The sequence below is a fragment of the Aythya marila genome, assembly GCF_965140915.1.
Source record: "Aythya marila genome assembly, chromosome: 4".
NCBI classification, from domain to species: domain Eukaryota; kingdom Metazoa; phylum Chordata; class Aves; order Anseriformes; family Anatidae; genus Aythya; species Aythya marila.
In genome coordinates this window covers 27747381-27767933 of record NC_139045.1, presented here as the reverse complement: position 1 = coordinate 27767933, position 20553 = coordinate 27747381, and the positions used below count along the sequence as shown (strand labels likewise).

The following is a 20553-nucleotide window of genomic DNA, read 5'->3' as shown; positions in this document are numbered from 1 at the left end:
CAAGTTCTTGGGCTTTGCCCTTGGGAGAACATTTTGGGAAGAAAGAAAAAGGGAAGGCTGAAGGACAGCAGCACATATTGAGATCTTAAGGACAGAGGGAGAAGGTATCTAGACTGGTTCTTTCAACTTCTTGAATGATGAGACATCTTTAGTGTTCCTTTAACAATCTTTTAGGTGATAATTTGTGTAAAATGTTTGAAACCAGCCCTCCTCCCCCTGTATCCCACCAACGCAATATGAATGGCTAGGTGCTAACTACTGAACCTTGATGTGATGGGTTGCAATCCTGCTTGGTTCTGAGTGGATTGCAAAGCTAGTTGTGATCCTCAGCTCCCTCAGGTTCCGTAGCTTGCACCAGTGGGTGTTTGCTGGGCTTGACTTGATCCTGAAACCTTTTTTATGCTGTTCCTCATGATATTTCAGTTTACCATCATTTTTACACTCCCTCAATGGTGACTTAGAGCTTTCTGTCCATAAATAAGCTCCCCCCCCTTTTTTTTTTCTTGTGGTTGCAGGCAACTCCACTGATTCTTGAAAGTATTTTTCTTTTAAATGGAGTTTTATGTAATAGAGCTATTGAGTATCAAAAGATATTATTTGTTGGTGAACTTGACACAAGTAGTATTGAAGCTTTAGGAAGAGATAGAATTCTTTATAGGATCATTTTACAGAGCTTTAAAAATAAACAGGCTTTTGGTCTTTCTGACTATCATGGCTGTGATGGTATTGCTACTAAATTCTGGAAATTCTTGCAATTTAGAAAATGTTGTAACCAAAGTGGTTCAAGTTAAAATATTTTATAAAATTAATGACTTCATGATTAAAACTGAATTATAAAATCACTTAATCTTGAAGTGGATTGAAACCTCTCTTTATGTAACAATCTAGACTTTCATTTTTATTATTTTATGCCTGCAGAGTTCTAATAACATTAGGGGATAGCTTACACTGCACAGAGGCATTTAGATCCAACCACGTGATGAGTTTCATTACAAAATCTATTAATAGAAACCTTAAATTTTAGTGGGCAAGAATTTAATGTTGGACTTGACAGTATGCCTCTTTAAATGTCTTGGCCGTCTCAGAAGTGTACCAGCACCATTGTATTTTGCTTTTATACATACTTTAGATGTTATGCCTCAAGCAGTTGTCTGGTTACCTCTTTTGACCCATTTTGTTTGTATTTGTGACAAAAGCTTTGAGGATTTTAATAATATGGAGGCAAAACTAGTATGTGGCTTAGCTGGAGGAGGGACAGGCACATTTCTGGAGTTTGTACGTATTGTAACACAAGTTAGGCAGCAGTAAAAGAGCTAATTTTTGCAGTGAAAAAATCCTACCATGCATTCTTCACTTGCTCATATGTGGCTATGTTTCAAGAAAGTGCGTGTAGGAGGGAAGGGAAAGGAGAATGGTGATCTTTCTACAGGTGTATCTTATTACCAATAAAAGCTTCATTAATTTGTGCTCTAAGTGAGTAAGCTCTGCATAAAAGAGCTGTGGTCTTGTGCTGAGTAAAATACTGAGCAAACAGCTTTGTGGGGAACCTTAATATTTTGTTCTATGTCAGTTTTTAAATGTGTACTGAATAGTATGTTTTGACTACATTTTTTTTTCCCATAGCATATCTTTTGTGGTTTTAACTATTATGTATGTGTAGAGTAGAAGCTGCCTGGTTTCTCGTGCACAGTATTCATTTATTATATAAACCCTATCTATTCTGCAGTATACATATTGTCACTCTCCTTCCTATGTTTTTTTTTTTTTTTTTATTTTCTAAGAGTGCAAAACTGGTGTGTTTGGTTTGGCTGAAGGTATGCCCCAGAGCCACACACCATGCTGATAAATGTTTGATGTCCCGCTAAAACATTTCCTTTTTTTTCCCCTTGGTGACGTGATGGGAGGATGGATAGCACACTGTGTACTTCGCAATAGGAAGGTATTGGGGCCTGCTGAATCTGGTAGTAAGGCTGCTGCACCTCCATGTCCCCAGGGTCAAGCCTCCCTCAGCAGGGAGGCTGAGCATGTCTTTTTGATACAGACATACTTCTATACTGCGTGGCCAACTGCAGAAATGAATGCAGGCAGAAATATTTTGCATTCACACGAGCACGGGCAGCACCAAAAGCTTCACCCACGGAGAACTTTGGCTGACGAAGGGTGAAGGTCTGTTAGTGGCACATATATACGTGTACACAAACGCACCCTTACCCCTCAGCTGGCTTACACACTCAGTGTAGCTGTCCCTGGTGGATCCTGGCTCTTTCCAAGTGCTGGCACCTGGGCACATGAGCCTCAAGGCCTGCAGCCCTAGCCTTGGACACAACTTCACAGGTGTGTGCATCCCTCCAGTAACTGTGCTAAGGTACTTGGTCTATCTAGTACCTGGCCCAGGATCCTTGCTTTCCCTACGTGCCCCATATGAGTGGGGGTCTCATTTGTTCTTTCCAAAACCACCTCGATCCCTTTCTTTTCCTCACTTCTGTCGTCAGTTGGACTGTATTCCCTCAAAGTCTCCTGTACACGACTGTGCAACAAACACTTCCTGCACTGTGGTGCTGGACCTAGAGAAGACCTTCCCACATTCCAGTTTGTGCAACAAGTGCTCCCCCCCACCCCCAGCTCATAATTCCTGCTTCTTCGTTTATTGATAACATTCTTTGCTGTTCCCTCTCCTTGTTTCATTAGTTATGGATGACAGGCTGAAGTTCCAGGAGGGAAGGAGCAAAGGGAATTTGTAGAGAAGGCAACTGCTGTTTCTGTACAGATTTAACTTTGGTTAAGACAGAAATAAATGATGACAGGAGCATGAGAACCAGGAAAAGCAGGTGTTATACTGGTATGACATCTGCTGTTCCCTCAGATATTCATGTTTTTACATCTCTGACCTTTATTTCCTCTAGATACCTCTGCTATTTCTCTGTTCTCTAAGTAATGCTTTATTCACATCTTGCTGGCATTCTCCAGCCAATGAATCTTTTTATAACATTTTCTTTTTCCTATTATCTGGCTGAATGGGAGATCCCAGAACTTTGTTCATAAAGAAGATTGGGTGGGTAGAAGGGAATGAGCCTTAGAAGAATGAAGAGAAACCTGGATGGAAATCAGAGCTGTCTTATCACAGTTTGTAGCTGTGAAAAAGAAACGCATAAGGGACAAACAGAACTGAGATGTAGCACAAGAGATAAAGGTGAATCTTAAATCTTAATCTTATTTCAATTTTACTGGCTGAATCACAGAGTTTCCCTATCTTGAAATCTTTGTTCTCTTCAGAAGGTGTTTTGAGGGTCAGGGAAAAAAAAACACCTGTTTCTGCTTATTTGGAAAAGAGATTTTTGGGCAGAGAAGATGAGGAGGCTTGTAGCTTGGCTTTGTCAGAAAGGTCTAAGTAGGATTCAAGGAATGAATCAGAAACTCATGGAGGAGGTGATGAGGTGAGACAGAAGTGGGGTTGAGACAGGGAGTACATGATAGAGCAGATACTGATCTGTAATCCTGTTTTTGAGAAGCATGTGATTCTGATTCCTGTGGGAGGTGAAGGGGAAGTTACTGAGGGATTTAAACAGGAATGTTTTATTTAAATTATAAAAATAATAAAACACTTTTACTCAGCACTGCAGCTCTAAATAGAACAGCTGTTCATTTCCTGCATATTGTTTCTTTAATGAGTGATTTAGAAAGTGTGTAGGCTGCCAGGGCCATGCATGAGCAAGGTGCCAAGAACTAATTAAGGTAGAAAGTCCCAGTTATGCCAGTGGACTGTGCAAGGTGCATGCTCTTACAGATCAAGGATAGGTTGAGAGAATGGGTCAGAAGGTGGGGAATGAAGCAAATGAGTAAGAACATCAGGTCACTAGGACAAAAATAATTTTACAGACACCTAAAAAAAATTCTTGCCATACCCATAAGGAAAAATCTCTAAAGTGAGGTGGCTGAGATTGCATAGAAATGTTTTATTTTCTAGCTGGCTATTCATTACAGTTTCAGTTCATGTCTTAGTAAATCAGTACAATGCCACTAGTGATCCCGAGTATTAGAGGGACTACAAGGTGTTTTTTTGCTTAATGTCAGGTAACATGAAGGAATTTCAAACTATGTGTGTTTTCAAATTCCGAGTTGTGCATAGCTCCTATAAACCTCCTGTGAGGTTTGAGTTCTTTGACTGGTCCTGAAATAACTGCTTCAAAGGCATCTGAAAGTCAGGTTAGTTGTAGTCCCTCCTAAATTGTCATGTGATGAGCAATAAATAGATCAAAAATCCCTAGGGAGCACAGGAGGAGATAGGAATAAATACTAGGTTTTTACTGTATCAAAATGGTTGTATTGTGTCCACAGAAGGATAGATTTTTAATTGTTTTTTAAGAGAGGCAAAAGATGCAGATGATAAACTGGTTTAAAGATATTCCAAGACCAGACAAAAACAGATTTCACTTCTTTCTAGCTCAGCTAGATGTTGGACTAGCATGATGGCAGACCAAATTAAATGTTGGAAGGTGTAAGGTAATGCATGGAAAGAGAAGTTTGAATTACTTCTACATGTTGCTGTATTCTACATTGACAACTTTTCCCGGAATAGACCAGCATACTCTAGCCACTTCAGAAAAGCTTCTGCTCGTTGTGAAATAGTGGCTTTAAAAAGAAGCTTACAAAGTGGTGTAGCAGCTTGTGTGCATCGTATAAATCAGTGTTCTCACCTGTAATGTTTTGCTGGATGGTCTGACATATGACAGAAATAACACATTAGGCTTAAAAAGCTGTTAAAGGCACGGAAAAGCTATCATTTAGGAGAGGAAGAGAATTCGGGCCTTTTTTAGTGTGACTGTGAGATGACTAAAGGACGACTCAGTATTTTTCCTCCAAAATCTGTTTCAAAGATTCCACTTCATCCTTTTTAATGGTAAAAGGATGAGTTACTTACTTATGCTGAAAGGCAACAAGTTTTTCTTTAGCATACCTAGCAAGGAATGCACAAAAGCATTTGTGTGTATACGTGTTGTTGTTATTTAACGTGCTTAACGTATTATTACTTGGCATGCTTAAACAACGGGTGGTTAATGGATGGAGCCTGTTGCTGCAAAATGCATACGAGAGGAGCTGCTTAAGATGCAGAATGTGAGCGGTGTGGTTTTCTGGCTCTACTGGTCGGTTTGGAAATAATGTACCTTACCTGTGGACCTTGGGTTACCATTTGATAGTATTTCAAAGCTGGTGTTTTCATCGGTGAAGTTTCCTTGTGTAATTAGGTGAGAGCATAGCAGGTCTGCTTCTGCATTGGGTTCACCTGCTCTACGCTCCTTCCTCCTAGGTTTCCTCTTCCATTTTTCCTCGGAAGGAAAAAGAGGAGAGGGAGGAAGGGATGGGAAGTGATGATGGAAAGCAGCATGGTGCTGCTTTCCAGCCCCGTTAATATTGGGTTTAGCCACGTATCAGGGAAGGCAGGGAGTACATAACAGGTTCTGTCTTGAGGCAGCTGCCAAACTCGCTTCCTGTGCAGCTGAGACTGGGTGAGATCCCTGACTGCTTTGGCAGGGGTAGACAAAAATTGTTACAAGGACAAATTTTTGCGATTTGTTCCTCTTTATCTTCTCTTCCTCCCCTCATCTTAAAAGAAGCCTGTGTGCCTGACACACCACCAAGAACTGTAGTCACCACCACAATCTCTTACTGTGTTCTTACAAATTTGGAAAACCAGGCTCTTGTCCCATTGAAGCACTTATGTTTATTTTCCTGGAAGCACTGAATGCTGCCGTTTTTTCTCAAGTGAAGTTTGGCTTTAACAAGAAATACTGGCTTTAAAATGTTCTAAAAGATGAGATGTATCCTTGTGCTTCAAGAACAAGCTATTCCTTATGTTTCAAGGAAATGTTCTTTGTTGTTGCTGATTTACTTCAGCCTGTGGGGTTTCATGCACCTTGCTCAGATGGTGGATGAAGATGGATGTTCGTAGTTTATCTGGGATGAATGGACTATTGTTTGGTCTAATATATAGTTATCCCTGTATTTTCTGTGTTAACATGATGTAAGATTGGGCTTGGAACTGAATGAAAGTGCTCAGCTTCTGCACCAGAAAGATGTTAGTGTTCTAAAAATGTCTTAAGTAGGGTGGGAAGAACATGCAAATGGAAGAGCATGCAGAAGGAAACTTAGAGAGTTTATATATATATATATAAATATATATATATATATATAATGTTTTCAAGCAGTAGACTTGGGAGGGATACCTTGCTTTTTCTTTTTAAGACAGGAATTTTATCCATCATTTGAACATCCATTTAGCTGCAAAATTGTGAAGTTTTAGGTTAGCCTGAAAAACATTTTAGCTTTGTTTTATGGGCAGCTAGAATCGGGATTCTGTTATAACAAGTATTATAGCAACAATCTGTAAGTTTGCTGTAGCCCAAAAGAAGAAAGGTGAGGGGTATTGCAGAGTGGAAGGGAAACAGATGTGATAACCAGGTAGGTCAGAAGTAGTCAGGACCAAGATCACAAGTTTTCTGATTCTTGAACTTGGTGCCTTCATTCTGCCTCTCTAATGTGGTTGCCCTTTAACTAGGTATTAATGAATAAGAACTTCTGTATGTAAACTGTTTTCTTAGAACAGCTTGTGCAACTTCTCTGTGTCTATGATCTTCAAAATCATCATGTTCCTAGGCTGTGTTAGGTTCTTCTATGCTGCATTGAATGAAAGCAGCTTCTTTCATCTCAGCTCTGACCTTTGCTATAGGCACCTGTGTATCTATTTCCAATGATGACAATAAAGCTACCTGCTGCAAAACTTGAAAGACAGCCCTGGACAACTTGAAGAGTAGAGGGCAATTGCTCATTCTTTAATGCGTTCTATGCAAATGAAAGCATGTGTTCCCATTTACCTCCATGCAAAATGCAAGGTGCTTATTATGAGTAAATGAAACCAGTTACAGAAGAGAGTGCATGTTTGACCTCTCTCACTTGCACGTGTGTTCAACAGTGCCTTACTACATGTAAGATGAAATCTGTGGAGGCAGGAATAAAGACTTTCTTGAAAATGTTTGGGTTTTTGGAAATTAATTATGCTTTAAATCATGAAAATCATGCATTAAAACTTCATATAAAAAAAAAAAAAGTTTGCATGGGAGGCTAGAGATGTCATTTGCTTGGAGAATTCTGTCCCCTAAATACATGAATCTTAAAAGCACAACATCCAGATTAGTGATTATGAATTTTGTCACTGAAACACTCCTTTTTGAGAAGGTATTCCCCTGTGACATTTCTAGAAGATTATAAATACAGTCTGCTGTAAGAAACTAAATGATGAGTAAAAGATGTTCTCGAAATATAAAAATATAACTAATGCTTAAAGTTCAGTGCAATCAAATATCTTTTGAATCTACTGAAAGGGCCATTTATTGCACATTAGATGTTATTCTTGTCTCAGTTTTTGTACTAAAGATAAGCACCATGCATGCACAGTATTTTTACTTGGTGCTATTTCTGTTGGTCTTAGTTTCCTAGTTTTCTATTAATACAAAAATCAGTGGTATGGATACATCTTCTGTACCAGAAAATGAGAAGATAGAGAAAGCAAAGGCTCATAATCTACTATCCCAGTTACATTGCTGTTTATTTCCAGGCTTTTTAGCGTTTGGAAATGGTGTTTTGATTCCTCTTTCAAGGTTGCTGGCAAATATTCAGTTATGATAGGAGAACAAGCCTTGTGTGTTACAAATCAGTCTGCCTGTAATGTAAAAAGAAAATGTATGTAATTAGGGAATTTTTTTTAGTGTTTGTCATAGTGATCTTTTCTTTATAACCAAGCGCAGTGTATCTGTCAGTGGGGTCTGAGGCTGAGGGAAAGAAAAATCTGAAATTCTAACTAAAAATATTTTAGGTTCAAGAATTTTTCCCTTGAAGTGGAACAATATTGCTACCCTATTTTGAGAAACTTTTAACAGAAGATGATATGAAAGACTAAGCTCATCACTGTTAACAAAAATAACCATCATAACTATCTCTTGCATTGAGACTTAAGCCAAAATATGTTTTTATGTGGTGGTTTGGGCACAGTTCTGATAAAGGTGATGCAGGAAAATCCTCAAGGCAAACATGACAGCATGATTCTCCCTTGTAGATCAGATAGGCACCACTAATTATAGTACATTACTTGATCAAAGTGACCCTTCCGTCACCTTGTTTGGTTTGTGAATCGTGTCTGCACTTTGCAACCCAGAACATCCTCCCAGATCCATCCCCAAACTTCCACACCCCTCAAAAAAACAAAACAAAACAAAACAAAATGCCTCCCCCCACAAATGTTTTAAATAATAATTAGTATTTAATTCAGACTAATCTTCTCAAGTGGTTTCTCTTCTAAAGTCAGTTTTGGAGCAAATCAGATACTTCCTGTAAACTGCATGTGGTTGTAACTGTCTTGGATGCTTAAGTACAGACAGTGATGCTAGTTAAATAGCAGGTATGTAAAGCAGTTACTTTTATTTTACATTCCATTTTAATCTCTAACACTACTTTCCAAGTCAGGAGCTGCTTAGTATTTTTAGAGATCATTTCGTTCATTCAAAATACGCCATTATCTTGATTGTTTGCTTGTTTTCAACTGAAAGTGCTCTGCCAATAATGTAGCTAGTACTAAGGGAATGTGAAGGAACAGGACTGTATCTCAATTAAGAGTCTGATTCCTTCCTCTGATGCTATAAAACTGCCACCCACACCTGTATTTTTAATTGGATTGGGCTCATTAAGATAAAGGATAAATTTGCACATCCAAGTCTTCACTGCACAATAGCCTATAAACTCAAAGACTCTAAAGATATATTTTATAAGATGCATGGCATTATGTTCTAAACTTGCAGCTCATGGACATTTTAAAATCCAGTATAGCATCTGATTTGTGTGTATTTTAACACTGGAACAGTACATTTAACTTGCACATCTTGTCCTTGTAAAAATGCTAGCAGAGCTGAATTTCCTAAAATTGGAACTTCTACATTTTATCCCACGGATGCAAGTGTTAAAATATTTGTATCTTTTAGTGGTTTTATATACATACTCATAAGCAGCATAATTTCAATGCAGCACAGAGTTATTTCACTAGAAATTTAACTAATTTGTTACAAACCACAGTTTAAATTATATTACAGATGCATTGAGATAGGAATAATAATAATAAACAGCTAATTTTGATGATCTCTGACCAATCTCTTAATTTCATTCTTCCTTGTGCCATGGCACAAACAGGAAGTTCAGGAATTTAGTTAGCTGAAATAGGTATTTAACCCCTAGAAATACATGTTACATTTTACTGTATCTCCTCAAGATTTGTTTTATGACTTGTATTAACATAACTGCTGCCCTTTGATTTCATTTTAATGTCAGAACTGGAAATACGGAATATCTATAATTAACAAGGATATAACTCTCTGTCTTGAGTGTTTGTATGTTGCATTGTATTGTGATTGGATTCTCAGGCATTTCACACACAGAATCACACAGAACTGTAGGGGTTGGAAGGGACCTTGAAAGATCATCGGGTCCAACCCCCCACAAAATTTGCTTTCCTAGGTTATTCTCTTTCCTAATGTTACTGATGTGTTTTTTCCTCTGCATGTTATAAAAATATTTTCTTTCTTTTTTAAACAGCACACTGTTCATTTCTCTAGTCATAAGCTGGTTTGATTTTTTTTGGCTTATTTGTTTGCAAAACAGTGTTCTGAGAAATTTTTTGTTTATGCCGTGAAAAGAATACGATCTTGTTCCCAAAACCTGCATTATATTCTTTAAATGCATCATTGTCAGGTATCAGTTTTAATTTAGGCAAGGATTCATGAAATACACCTCCAGGAAATTCCAGGAAATCTCAAAATAGTAAGATAAAAATCTTGTCTTAAGCATCTTTCTATTGCAGGTAGCACAGCACGCCAGGATAATCTGTTATTGGAAAGGTGAATGCAAAGATAAGAGCATGGGTTGGGTAAAAAAAAAAAAAAAAAAGCCCAATTACTCAATTATTGTATCAAATTGATTTAAACCAGCAGAGAGAGGAAAACCAACAACAACAAAAACTTTATTCAATTTAAATTTCACTTTGCATTGAACTTTGTTATTTATAAAGCAGGTCCAGCTGAAGCAGATTGCAGAGGGACCTTTCCACTGTATTTTGAGTATCTCTAAGGATGGAAATTCTGCAGCTTGTTGGGGTGACCTGTCCTGGAGCTTAATCACTCTTGTGGCTTAACAAACAAAAAGCCTAACTCCTTTTCTCTAATCAGACTTTCATAACTTCTCACTCGTGTATTGCTTCTTGTGCAATTGCTGTGCAACTTCAAGAACAGCCTGGCTCTGTTTTCTCTGCCCTTCCATTAAACAGCTCTGGACAGTAATAAGCTCTCCCCCTCCACCTTCTCCTTTATGGCTAAACAAATTCAGAACCTCTCTTTGTAATACCACATGCTCCAGTCCCCTGGTCGTCTTGGTGGCCTCTCTTTGTAATACCACATGCTCCAGTCCCCTGGTTGTCTTGGTGGCCCCTTCCTCTGGACTTGTTCCTGTAAGCTAGTGTTCCTCCATTGTCACCTAGCAGGACAGATACTAAAGGCACCTGTTGCGTAAAGCAGTGCCAACTTGTGCTTGTTACTTTGGGAGCTGGGGGCTGCATGAAGTGGAGCGTAGCACTGAATGTCGTGAAGTGGAAATGCTGTGAAGAGATGCCTGTAATAAGTCATCCAGCAGCTTTCAGGCAGGACAAACCCCCTTGTCTGGTGTGGAGGCACGCCAAAGCTGTGTGGAAGGCTGTCACAGCTCAGTACTCTGACCAGGTTCTTTAAGGTAGTCCATGTGAGAGGGGTTAATCGTGCTACTGATTTAGCAGACAGACAGCAGCATACTGAAATCAGAACAAAAGTACAATATAGCAACTGCAGTATACAGTTAGATCCCTGTACAAATGTGACTCCCATTACTGGTCTCCCTAATGCGCATGCACAGCATGACGGGTTGCCCCAGTCACTAGGAAGGAATACGGGGGTTAAAGCCAGCTCGAGCCTATTGCTTTCTTCAGAGGTCTTTTATTTTTTTGGTTATGCAGTTTTTATAATTACAGTTGGAATGAGTTACATGTATACTTCCTCTGCTTTGCCGGGCTGTCTAGCTGGGAAAGGGATTGCTCTCTACTAATTATCTCAAGGAAGGCTGTTTACATGACTTGATGACCTACTGGTACAGCTGTACTCTGAAAACAGAGGTTACCCCCACCTTGTGCTGAGATAAGTTCAGTTTGCTTAACAGCACTGGGCGGTCATTCCTTGCATTCTTTGCTGAACTCATTGCTCTTATCCATCTCCTCTGAGCCTTCTTCCATGGTAGAGGTTTGTTGGCTAGTCACACAAGCCCTGCTGTATCTCCCAGACTGTTGTAGATATGTTCCTTTTGAATCGATAGGTCACAAATAACTAGATGGATGCCTGCCTGTAAGAGCTGCTCCTCATCTCAGAACTCAATAGATTTGTATTTTGGTCACATGAGGTAAGTACATCCAGCCACATGAGGGTGAACTGGAAAAAGATGAGGGAGAATTGCTGCAGGCAACATCAGTGTACTCCAGCCCTCATCAGAATCCTGGCAGGTATCTGAAGGGCCACAAGAGAGGGCAGCAGCCTCAAAAACAGGTTGATAACATAGATGAGTTACTTTGAAGTACTTGAATACTCCAGTGAAAATAGGGACCAAAGTTTTGGGCCTTACGTGGATCTCTCTTGAATACACAGGATACCACACACTACCTGGTCAAAGTCCTTGTTATCTCAGTGGAATTGGAAAAGTGGTTGTAGTGCCACGTACACATAGCCTTGGGAACAGGAGTGTTTCTGCAGAAAGGAGAATCAGGAGATGATCAGGAAAGTCATCAGAGGCTTATAAGGGTTAAATGATATGCTCTAGAAAATCTAGCAGTCATTCCAAGATTCATCACTACTACTTTGATGCAAAGAAGAGAATACATGATTTCTTATTTGCCATCTGTAATAATAATCTATTCAGTTATTCTGATTATAAAAGCAACCACTGTGACAAGATTTTTTTTTTTCATAGAACAAGCCATTGGAAAGGATTTTTTTCCCCTTGTGTTTCTTGCAGTACGAAGCAGTATGCATATTGAAGTATTTTTGACTTTTACAGGAAAGTTAGGGTACCCCCTACTGGCTATTTTTGGAAATAAAGCTGAGCTATAACCTACTACTTCAGAGTGAGCAACAGCTGAGTTTAATCCATACTGCAATTTTAATATATTTTTAGTATGTTTTAGAGGAGTAGAGGAGTGTTTCCCCCCCTGCCCCCCGGTAGCTTGGTAGCCTTCAGCAGAGTGAATCTACCTGCAGTGCAGCTGTTTTAAATGCAGGTGGTTGTACAGGCTGAGGGGTTCAGTAGTACCAAAGGAAATAGCTGGATGTTATCACAGCTCTTGTTGCCTAGTAACTAAAGCTCAATGTATAATTTCAATGGGGCTGAATTTGATGCACCTTGTCTGTCTTTCCCTTCTTACTAGTGGAATGTACATACATGTATTTATAGACTAAAATATGTCATCATCTGATAGCTAAAATGTATTTAAATCTATAACTTTACAAACTCAATTACCATGATTTAAGGGCTGACTTAAGTTTCACATAATTAAGACAGACTTTCTTGTAGCATTTGTTTCCTGTTTTTATTAGTAAGCAAGCTTTTCAGTGTGACTATGCATAGAGATACTAAATTATTTTCTGCATAACATTCTCAAATTTCATCTTTCTATTTCTTTTACTGATTTGATTATTCTATATATTTTTCTACTAAATCCACTTACACAGCCAGGAATTGATGTCAGAGTTATTTCACAGAATCACAGAATTTCTAGGTTGGAAGAGACCTCAAGGTCATCGAGTCCAACCTCCAACCTAACGCTAACAGCCCTCCACTAAACCATATCCCTAAGCTCTACATCTAAGCGTCTTTTGAAGACTTCCAGGGATGGTGACTCCACCACTTCCCTGTCCCAGCTCCATGCCATTCCCTCGGGTCTTGTCACTGTCCCCAGAGAGCAGAGCTCAGCGCCTGCCCCTCCATTCCCCTCGTGAGGGAGCTGCAGGCTGCCATGAGGCCTCCCCTCAGCCTGCTCTGCTCTGGACTGAAAAAACAAAGGGACCTCAGCTGCTCCTCATACATCTTCCCCTCCAAGACCTTTCACTATCTTTGTAGCCCTCCTTTTGGCACTCTCTAACAGTTTTATATGTGATGTTGTGGCACTCAAAACCGCACACAGTGCATGAGGCCACACCAGCATGGAGCAGAGTGGGACAATTCCTTCCCTTGACCCACTAGCAGCGCCATGCCTGATGTACCCCAGGGTACAGCTGGCCCTCCTGCCTGTCAGGGCACACTGCTGGCTCGTATTCAACTTGCTATCAACCAAAATCCCCAGATCCCTCTCTTCAGGGCTGCTTTCCATCCTCTCATCCCCCACTCTGTACTTATAGCCAGGGCTGTCCCTTCCTGGGTACAGAATCCAGCACTTGCTCTTTTTAAACTTCATACTGTCGGTATTGTCCGAGCTCTCTTGATTTGTCCAGATCTCTCTGCAAGGCCTCACCACCCTCTGGTGGTGTATCAGTGCAGTCACATTTTTTTGCCTTAATTTCTTTTGTTAATAGTTGATACCTGAAGCAAACTTCATTAAAGATATTCTTCCTTTTTGCAGTCTACATTGATCTCCCCTGTTTTACACATTTGGCTATAGCAGGTTATTGCTTCAAGTTAGGGGTTAATACTTTGTGGAACAGAAAGATGGTTTTCAAGCAAGCTTCATGTATGGCAGGCTGAAGGGAGAGGAACGGCAAAAAATATTAAAACAGATTTCAGTTTTGCAAGATTATCATATAGTCCTTGATGATGGCAAATAGTTGATTCTGCAGACAGTTACTAAAATTAAAACTTGTTCCCAAGAGCAATAATTTATATGTATATTCTGCCACTTGCATTTAGTATGAGTTACACAGGTCTTTTTTACTTTACCCTGCTCTTCCAGCTCTCTTCCTGATCATCCAGTTTTGTTCTTGCCTGACTCTTTTTAATTCTATCCAGGTAATTGTTTAAAAAAAGTAATACTTAACAAGAGTAGTGCAGCCATTGTCTTTGGTGTATATTTTGCTGGCTTATTATTGATGCAACCCTATAGTATATGTTTTCTCTGTGTGTAAGAAAAAATTGCAAGACTTGGGTTCAAATCTCTCCTGTTGTCATCCACTGAAGATGCAAACTAACATTAATTTCATATTTGAATGTTCTAACATAGAAATAACGTTAAAGTAACTGTCAAAGGCACCAAAAATAAAAGCATTATGAAGAAAAAGATGTAGTTAGCACTGGGAAATTTTACTTATATTTCATATAAACCTGATGTTTAAATTTTACTGGTCAAATAAAATGCATGCTGTACTGTTCTTGAAATTCTTCCTTCCTTTTTCACTTTCTTTCTGAAAGTTGAAAGGACAAATATACCATTTACACTAGTTATTTGCTGGTATGGACTTTCAGTGAGCTGTGAAATGTTTTATATATTCAGACTTTTAAATCCCAGAATTGTCATTCTTTGGACTTCCTTGAAAACTGAATTGAGTCCCTGTTAGAATCAGTTGCATAAATATGCTTATTATTGATGCTAAATAAATAAATAATGTGGACAATGTCCCGTGCTTGCATGCAAACAAGTATACTATCATGGTCTAGAAAACTTTGGTTTTAAGAAAGTGAACCCTCCCAATGTTGAAGGGTTGAAGGTGAGGTGCAAATGAGGAGTGTTGGGAAGAGTAACTAGGGAACTTGTGAGTAAATACTGTGGAGGGTTTACATGATGTGTGAGAATTGTAATCTATAGAATGATTTTCCAGTGAACATGGTGACAGAGATGTTTATGATTTTAAATCTTAAATGGCATTTGCAGAGACGTGAATAATTTTGGTGTTGGATTTTAAGTTCTTGAGTCTTGTGATTCTGAAATTTTCCTCTCTTTGTTTTATTTATTTATTTTATTTTTATTAATGTTGACCAATACTCTTGTATCAAGTCAGAACTGAACTGAGATATTAAACACCTGTCGCTTCTTTCAGGTACTGCTCCCAGCAGCTGGTCTCTTGCAACTGCAAGATGTGAAAAGGACTTGCTGTGAATTTTTGGAATCCCAGCTTCATCCTGTCAACTGCTTGGGAATTCGTGCTTTTGCTGACATGCATGCGTGCACAGATCTCTTGAACAAGGCCAACACATATGCAGGCAAGTTATCATTGTCATAGAAGTTAGATCGATATCTGTGTGGGGGGTTACACACACATGCGGATTCCATACCAATCCACCCACACTTGCCCAAAGGAAATTGAATTTCATCCAGGTATGCATCTTCTGAAGAGTGCATTTGATATGAATGTCTGTCAGAGAAGGAAAGTCTGCTGGCTGAAACATGGTTATAGTAACTGCACATAGGGGCAGTATTTTCATGGCCTATTAGGACCATGCAATTTGTAACCCAGAAATAATCCAGCCTGCTTAAAATTTTGCACCATAGTTTAGGGGAGAAAGCAGGAAAGAAGAACTAAAATTCTGGCACTAGAGAAACAATTGCCAAGAACCAAAGTTCCATCTATGATTTTCAGGACTGTTGGAAGAACATGGGGGAAGAAAGAAGATGAGGGCATGGGGGAAAGCTATCCGTAGCCCCTGTACTCTACTGGCTAAGTAGACGCTGTCAAGAAACATATCATACCAATATTATGTCTTGAGTAATTTGTCTTTTGAGAATCCTATTTACTTAGCCCAAAACTTCAAATTTCCTACTATAAAGGGTACCTGTAATCTTATTCTTCTGTCTTGACACAACGTGGATAGAGGTATGTCTTTGAAGTAATAATATAGCTCAACCAACAAAATGTTTTATTAGTCTAATTTCTACTTGCTTTTGAAGAACACTTGTCATTGATTCTCATTCTTTGCTGAAAAATGTTCTTAGATTCTTAATTTTATTACTAAAAGTACATTGCTATTGTCATCTTAAAGGCTGTTTGTCATATCTGTGAGAGGACTAGCTCATGTCAAGTCTTCACATTTTCAAAATTAAGTTCTCATTTTGCTTGCCGTTGTTAATAAAAAAGCAATTCTGATTCTTTGGTGAACTAACAGAAGTGTTGTTGCAGGGACAAGGGAGAATAATTATTCCCTTTTTCTTGATGCTGGTGAGGCCTCAGGTGGAAAAATGCTGAACCAACCTTTAAGACAGATGCAAACAAGCTGAAGTGAATCCAAAGAAGTCTAACAAGAACATATTAAGAAAACAGACTGACCTATGACAAAGACTGTGAGAGAAAAGGGTCCATTCAGTCAAGAAACTAAAAGGCTAGGAGTATGAGAAGGAACACAAATCTTCCAGTACGTAAAGAGATGAGAATGAGTAAGCTTCATTTGTGAGGTATTCTTAAAGTAGTTTCATACATTAAGAAAAATCTTATTGTAAAAGTAACATTGATCAGGCAAGCTGTCTATGGAAGTTATGAGCTCTCTGCTGTTGGAAAGCTATAAAGAACTGGTTAGACCAACATCAGATTTAGTTTGATCTAGATCACACCTGTGTGCAAATCTAGATGATTTGAAGTGCTTTGTAGCTTGCATTTCTATGACTCTGTGAAGACTAAAATCATTTTTTTTCCTTTACTTTCCAAATACATCTTCTGCTGTTGGAAAGTGATAATACAGAGAAAGTATTACCAAATCAGTAATTGTTAACATAATCTAATCCACCTGGATTCCCTTGTTTAACTGCTTATGACACCAGTAAAGGTTGCATAATGTAGATTACTAAAAAAAACCCACAAACAAATCCTTAAAGCCATTGTATAAGCTTTGCACAAAGCAGTGAATTTTTAGCATAACAGTTTTAACATTTTTTTAAGTGTTTTTTTTTTTTTTTTTTTTTTTTTTACATTTAAGTAGCACTGTAGAATGCCTTGGGGTCTTGGTGTTTAAGTAAAGACTGAAGACATTACACAGAAGAATTAATTTTTAATGGAAGCTTTTTATGGTGAAAAAAACACACCCTTTTATAGGGATAAAATTTAGTAGCTAGCAAAGCAGTATATTTTCATTAGAGCAACAGGAGTGAATATTCGAAGAATAGGACAAATTTGTTTTAGAATATGCTGCTAACTCAGAAATCATGGATTGTCAGAGGTTGAGAGTTGTTCTCAGGTATGCCTCTATCTGTCCAGTCACAGATCTTTTCCTGTCTTTTCAGTGTCTCTTGGATATTTCATTCCTACTTCAGGTTCAGCAAAATTGAATTGCTTTTCATCTAAATATCTTTCCCTTCCCCCTGTCTTCCACTCACTGATGACTTCAGTGTTCTCCTAGTCATTCAGGTTTGTGAACTTAACAACTTTAACTCTCCCCTGCCATTTTCTCTCAACTACTCTGTTACTTACTCCCTTTTTTTGTTTCTTCCCTCCTCACCAAATTTGTACTATGTCAAATTTCTCATTTGTTGCAATGCAAATCTACCTCTGCCTCAACTTCCTCTCTGTCTGCTAAGATAATTGTATTACTTTTGCAGTATTCCTTCTCCCCACCCCTCCGGATAAAATTCCAACCTCTCACCCTTGCCTTTTCCAATTCAGTAGCACTACCTCCACTTGTATCTCTTGTATTTCTCTCCTACTTCTTTTATGGTTGGAACTAACCTTTCTTTCTCTTTCCTCTGTAATAAAACCATCTTCTATTTCTGTTGGATTCCTCCAGAAAGTACTTTCCTCATATATGTTTCCTTTTTTATAGTCATATTCCTGGAGTCCTGCTGGTCCATACCATGAGCTGCCAGCTCCACTCCTACTGTGTTTTTGCAGTATCCGTGTGGTGAATTTTAAAGCAATGCACTTTCTGTTCTTACTCTTAAGATAATATACTGTGCATGGTTAGGGTGTGAGATACCTCATTGCCTGGCACTTTCTGCCCTGCCTTCGTTAATCCCTAGCAGTCTGTCAGACTTAGTATGAGAGCAGTACAGAAAGGAGAAGGAAAAAAAAAACAACAAATCATCCTGGTAATGCTGCAGAGAAGAAAAAAAAAAAAAAAAGACTATATTGCTTTTCATAGCTTTTCTGAAATATACAATGACAAATTAACAAAATTAACAACTTAGTACAGAGTTTAAAATGACAATTTTCCTTGAATAGAGTACTAAGTGCTTAATTCAGATGTCCAGATCCAAATAATAGCCTTTTTATTGTCATGAGTAATTTTAGACCTCATAAAAAGAATGATTTTGATGAATGTTTACAATTGCCTTAATTTCAAGAAAATCTGTTTTCCAGTATAGATTTTTTTGCCCTCACTTTCAGAAGATTATAGTTTCTCTATCAAGAATTGATATTTAAGGAAAAAATAAATGCAGTATGATTAGGTGTCCATTGAGAGAATTCTTGGTTGCTGTCTTAAATGTGAAACTGAGGAATGCAAATCAGCCATGCTCGGTAATATTTCATTATTTTAACTCAGTGAAATTGTATTCAAATTATTTATATATCAATTAAAAATACAAAAGAACCTTAAAACTCAATTCAAGAGCTATTCAGGTTGCTTTTGAAAGGACTAAATTTTGCGATGCATGTCTTAGGAGAGAAGTTCTAGTGTAGATGCAACTCAGTACTTTCTGTGATAACTGTGTTTTAGACTATTATGCAAAAGGTTTTAATTAAATCTTTTCTGCCTTTGAGTAACACCGTATCAACTGCAAAAGGCTGTCATATTTTTGATCTTTTATGCAATAGGAATCCAGGCTTACATTTATTAGCTAAAGTTTAGATAGCTAATGTTTCAGGGAATGCAGTTTCATATAACAGTGGCTTAATTTTATTTATTTTTTTTTGTTCCAACTTCTACTCCGACTATGCCTTAACAACTGCTAAACTGCTTCTCTTTTAAATTACCTTTGTTCAATTTAGTAGTTGAAGTTAATATTTACGTAGATCACTGTATAAAAATATAAAACCTAAGACATTGGCGAGACCATGAGTGCAATACTTGTTATACATGTTTGAGAGTACGGGAATTACGTACAACTTGTAACCCTCAATTATCAACAAACAGTTGTATCCCTTTTTAGGTTAATGTTTTCCCTCTTGAATTCTCAAGCATCTAAATGCCATCATAGCCATCATACATGTAGCATCTTTTTTTTCCCTCTGTTCTTGAGCAACTCTGTGTACTTTGTCAAGGCTCTTTCTCACAACTTAAAGACTTTTCTTCTTGGAAGTCTAAGCCAAAGATAAGTGGCTGTGCCATTTCAGAATCAGACCTTGTGTCATAGACAGCTGAACTCCTGTGAGCCTACACTGTAGGATTACAGGTTAGAGAAGCTAGAATAAATACAGAAGAGGGGACTGATCGATTGAAAGAAGAGTGAAAATAGAAAACGAAAAGCACCTGGCTCTTTGACTTCTTCCACTCTTTGTTTTACTTGCTATTTTATATTTAGGAAAAAGAGGCAGTTAGACACTGCTAATAGACAATGATGGCATAAAAACAAATTGATGCAAACGTAGATAAGTTATAGATGCTCTGGAGCTTCCTTCCAGTGGGAGTGAAACCCAAATTCCATTAAAATTGGAGCTTCATAGTCCTGTGGTGGGGTTGGTCCTCCTGTAGCAGACTACTGGATTTCCATAATTTAGGGAAGCCGTTTATATGTATCTGATGCCTCTTGAGAGAGCTGAAAATAGTATGAACTTCATGCCAATTTCGAGTTGACTTCTGTTACAATTAAACTTTCTGAGATGCCAGCTCTTCTGGTGACGTTCCCTAGTGCAGTCCTACTCTGGGTCTTGCACCTTTTCCACAGGTGGGCAATAGATCAAGCTGAGATCTTTCTTTTGCGAAGATTTCTACTAAGAGAATGTGGCACGAATGCTGTTAGTAAGCATCTGTTCTCAGTTTTAGCCTGTGATATATCTTAGGTAGTCTTAGGGCATGCTCACAAATTAAGAATTGTCTGTGGTGTGTTTTACAGTTGTCAAAATGTTAATTATAACCTCAAGATAGATTGGTAAAGCTTTTTAATCAGGGAAAGTGGTTTGATTCCAGGAATTTCATAAGTAACATAAGCAGTAGAAATGCTAAATAGAAAATCTTAAGGGAAGAACATGATTAATCCACAGTTAAAATGGAAGAGAGCTACAAGAGAATAGAATTAAAAGGGCTATGCCATCTTGGACTTGAGATTGGTCAATCTTTTGACCTCAGTGCCAGGAAAGCTCATGGAGCAGATCCTCCTGAGAGTCATCATGCAGCACTTGAAGGGGAAGCAGGCGATCAGGCCCAGTCAGCATGGCTTTATGAAAGGCAGGTCATGCCTGACGAACCTGATCTCCTTCTATGACAGAGTGACGCGCTGGGTGGATGAGGGAAAGGCTGTGGATGTGGTCTACCTTGACTTCAGCAAGGCTTTTGACACCGTCTCCCGCAGCATTCTCCTCAAGAAACTGGCTGCTCTTG

General features: G+C 38.5%; 1 protein-coding gene across 2 annotated transcripts in view; it reads left to right on the top strand.

Annotated features, from left to right (window-relative positions):
- The window catches only part of KLHL2 (kelch like family member 2), a 57533-nt gene that overhangs the window by 18465 nt on the left and 18515 nt on the right, over positions 1 to 20553 (top strand). For both annotated transcript variants that reach the window (XM_082758739.1, XM_082758740.1), the window contains one exon: positions 15132 to 15294. In XM_082758739.1, the coding sequence (XP_082614865.1) occupies positions 15132 to 15294 (163 nt within the window). The remainder of the gene's footprint in view (positions 1 to 15131; positions 15295 to 20553) is intronic.